This window comes from Quercus robur, chromosome 5 (genome assembly GCF_932294415.1).
Source record: "Quercus robur chromosome 5, dhQueRobu3.1, whole genome shotgun sequence".
NCBI lineage: Eukaryota > Viridiplantae > Streptophyta > Magnoliopsida > Fagales > Fagaceae > Quercus > Quercus robur.
Window position 1 is genome coordinate 66,486,080 of NC_065538.1, and position 4,137 is coordinate 66,490,216.

General features: G+C 35.8%; 1 protein-coding gene across 1 annotated transcript; it reads right to left on the reverse strand.

Annotated features, from left to right (window-relative positions):
* Positions 1-206: 206 nt before the first annotated feature.
* Positions 207-3,780, reverse strand: LOC126726741 (dihydroceramide fatty acyl 2-hydroxylase FAH1). The gene is made up of 7 exons (XM_050432089.1): positions 3,595-3,780; positions 2,925-2,995; positions 2,552-2,644; positions 2,178-2,374; positions 1,915-2,020; positions 875-1,021; positions 207-595 (listed from the first exon to the last, which is right to left on the reverse strand). The coding sequence occupies exons 2-7, from the start codon at positions 2,973-2,975 to the stop codon at positions 476-478; spliced, it is 714 nt and encodes a 237-aa protein (XP_050288046.1). The 5' UTR covers positions 2,976-2,995; positions 3,595-3,780; the 3' UTR covers positions 207-475.
* Positions 3,781-4,137: the final 357 nt, after the last annotated feature.

A 4,137-nucleotide genomic window follows, 5' to 3' on the forward strand; every position in this document is an offset into this window, starting at 1 on the left:
GAACTAACAGGTTTCCATCTAAAAAGATATCAGTACAACAATTTATACTAGAAACAACTTACAACACATCTTGAATAACTTTTATAATTCTTCCCTTCAAAAAGTAGTAACCCACACAGATGAGAGCTGTATGCCATAGAAGTTACTTGAGAGACAAAACGATCGAATGAACAAGCAATCTAGATTCTAGACAATTTGGGAAGATATGAAACAAGAGGAGACTTTTTCCTTCTTAAACAAACATGACATAGATTCTATTTATACAGTACTTTTCCCCCTGTATGGAAGGAACACCCAAAAAACTGACTTGTCCACAACATGCAAGCATGCAGCTATCCAGGAAGGTATTTCTTGGATTGACATACTACATCAAATAAATAGACAGCAGATTAAAGAATATTTAGAGAGAAAAAATGTTAAAAACCCCAGAAGCTCGCTACTCGAAACCAATGAACAGATGCTTCATTGAGATAAATTATCTACTTTTCGCAGCAGCTTTCATTGTGGGAAGTGTTCCGAACACCTTGTCCCAGAATGATGATGTGATCCCATAGCCTTTGTCCTGGATTCTGAAATGATGGTTCAAGTGGTATTTCTGCAAAACACAAGCAAACAAAGCCTTATTTGTTGGCTCCTACCAGATTGATTTGATAACCTGCCCTTCAATAAACCAATATGCCTTTTCTGATAATGTGATTACATATCTAATAATGACAGGCTAATGATCTCCTAGGATTCCAAAATTTAAAATTCTTTTAGACACCTGAAAAGATATACTTTAATATTACAAATAACTTCTTCATTGAAAGATATAGGGGGGGATCTAATGAGGGAGGGGCAAGTTATAGACTACCACTTGCCGCCCTGCTCTTACCTTGAGATCTTTAGGCACTTTGCTTGTTGGTTGACCATGGTGGACGTAGTAATGGGTGCAATCATATATCACATAACCCAGTAAACCACCTCCAAACAAAGCAGGAGTAGTTGTAGGAGTAGACATAAGTTTGACCAAGTTCCAGAACTGGCAGGAATGGAAAGTAACAGTTGGAATCAGCAGAAGAACTTTATAATACATCAAATATGTGAAACTATGACAAAAACTTATCAGAAGTCTAAATGTGAACTACCTGGAACTTCATTTTGCACACCAAAGATTAATTAAATATATACAAAGTCAGTAACAATATACAAAATAAGGAATAGTACACAAGTTTGTCTCGCCTTTTTCTCATATAAAAGGATACTACAAACACATGTAAATACACGTATTAAGTAACAATATTTTAGTCCAGACCCACCCATAAAATTTATGTTCAATCATGATGGTGTTCATACATCGAAATTTCTTAATTTGTAGAATCCTGAATCTTCACCTATCTCAGGATACAAGTGCCCATAAAAACATGTGCCACTAGTTAAAATACATTCACATGGAATTGGTTAGAAGGTCAGTATGTACATGTTGGTATACAGTACATGGATTTGGAACTAGGATTGGTTGCTATAGAATGTTTAAGAGGAAGACCAATATTTCAAACAAAAAAGATCCAGTTAATTAAGTCTAAGGCAAGTCAATAAGCTCCAGCTCATATGGCATGTCCTCTCCTTGTAAGAGAAAAGTGGAGGGTGAGATCGTGGATTCAATACCCACTAGGTGTGTGTGTGTAGCTCACCAATCAAAGAAAAATAAGTCCAAGGCAAACTATATTAAGGCACATAGTATACATGCAAGTTGTTCTTTCTGCCAATCAGAAAATATTAAGTCAAATGCTTAAAAATTTAATACATAATTTATCTTCTCTTTCAATAACTAAAAAAAGAAGCTCTTATTACCTATAAAAAAAAAAAATTAACTAAAAAAGCAACTCCTTGAATTCTTATAAAAGGATATTGGATAAGGCAGAACAGACGTACTGGAAATAAAAGGATAGCTGTTGCAGCCGGTGGGAAAACAAGTCTCAAGCCATCCATTGGGTGCTTGTGATGGCAGCCATGAAGAAGATAATGAATGGTGTTTCCCCTAAATAAAATTTAAAACAAACTTAGTGCGAGAAAATTTTGATAACAGACAACTAAACTCTGTATAGATGCTAGAAAATCAAACAAAATTTTAAATGTCTACATAAACACACATGAGAGAGAGAGAGAGAGAGAGAGAGATCAAAATAATAACTAACCAATAGCTCTTTGTATCGATGTGAAAAAGGAAACGATGCAATGAGTACTCGATAAGTGTCCACAGAAAAATTCCACAGGCCACCAGGAAAGCTATAAGAGGAAGCGATACGCCCATTTGAATAGATTTGGAGATGGCCCAGCATACAACTGGCAGCCAAATGACTGGAATTGCCCACCAAACAGTGCGGGTCAAGAACTGTTTCAAGTAGTAACGAGTCAAATTTGCTGCTGTATCTAATCTCCAAAAAAGAAAAATTAAACTACTAATTATACAAGTGCATAAACATATGCATTCTTGCAACTAAATATATGCATGTTGTAACCTATGTCCTAATGGAAATAAGGTTCCTACGTGCAAACAAAGAGATTGTACCTCCCAGAAATCACTCTCAAAAAATCGAGGGCCTTCCTTGCTAACAATAGGTTGGTGAACCCACTCCTGATAAGATTCACCAAGATAGCCGACCTGTGAAAGATTGTTTTAAGTTAACATGCATACCAAAACCATTAGCATAACAACATTTATGTAAATTCAAATTAAAATGTGAATTGACATGCTTTTGCTAATGAATTTAAAAGTTCCAATAATTGGTTGAGAATAAAAAAGCGGTTAACAACTTCTTGCAATATAAATGTAAATTCCTTGCAATAAAAAAGCTTCAACCCAGGAAACAGTAGCATAATTTGGTTAGGTGAATACCATTACTATAGATTTTATGAGAGACTTTATGGAAGTGTAACAGTACCTGGTAGACAAGGGGCTTATTCAAATCGACCGTAAACTCCTGCGCAACCATCTTGGCAGCTTACAATGTAGCTGCAGAGAAACCAACAGAATGAATGAATCAGCTAAGAATCAAACTGAACAAACCCCCTTTCTATTATAAAGAAGCATGACATGACATAAAAAAGAGGCTCAATTTTGAGCCTCCTTTTAATCATTAGCTAATTTATCCCAATTTTAAGCTAAACGAACTCTTTCCCTTTCAAATCATGAAAAAGAGATCTCAAGTCAAAAGAATTCCTCTTTATAAGGATATCACAATCAACCTAGGACTAGGATCTTCCTTTGGAGAAACATCAGAATAAACCAAAACACACACACAGAGGATTAAAAGAATATTTATTCTTTTTCTTTCCCTTATCCTAATTTTCTTGGAAACCAAACACAAACTTGATAAAGATTTCAGCTTTGGAAGCAAAGCAAATAAAGAAGCAGCAGTAAATGTTCATAACAGTCAAGAAAGCAATGAATATAAACCAACAATGTATCTACTTTAAAAACCCACATCCAAAAACAAATCAACCCAGAAAAAAAATTGTCAAGAAAATCAAACAACACAAAAAACCCAGATCTACAAATGATTCTTTAGGAACCCCGGATGAGAAAAAAGAGGAGAACATAATAGAACAAACCCGAGACACAATGCGGGTCGGATCCGAATCCAAAAGAACAAGACCACCACCACCACCAAGAGTACTTGGTCGTGGGGATTTTTTTTCTTTTTTTTTTTTGGTGTGTTGCTGCGAATAGCAACGAGGATTCTCAACTGTGTTGAGTGGCAATTGAGAAAGGACCCTTTCTTTTTTTTTTTTTTTTGGGTGTGTGTGTGTATATGTATGTGTGTTCGTGAGGCAGAGTGGTCCGTTTTTCAATTTTTGGGTGATAAGTGTAAGGTGTTTTTTTTGTGTTATTTTGTTTTAGGAAAGAAGGGTTGGAAAAATCTGGGCCGTTGATTTAACATGGGAGGAGCATCCGAGGTCACTATCAATCTTCAAGATTCTTCTCCCACGTTGGAATCTAACGGTTGCCAGTCTGGCTCTGCTCAGATTACAGCGTAGCCGTTTCCTGGATTTTTTTTTTCTTTTTATTTTTTAAGTAAATGGTTTGAGTGGGGATGAGGTGGGGCGTGGGGGTGTTTTAGATTGGGTGAGAAAATTGAGCCACTTGAAAAATAT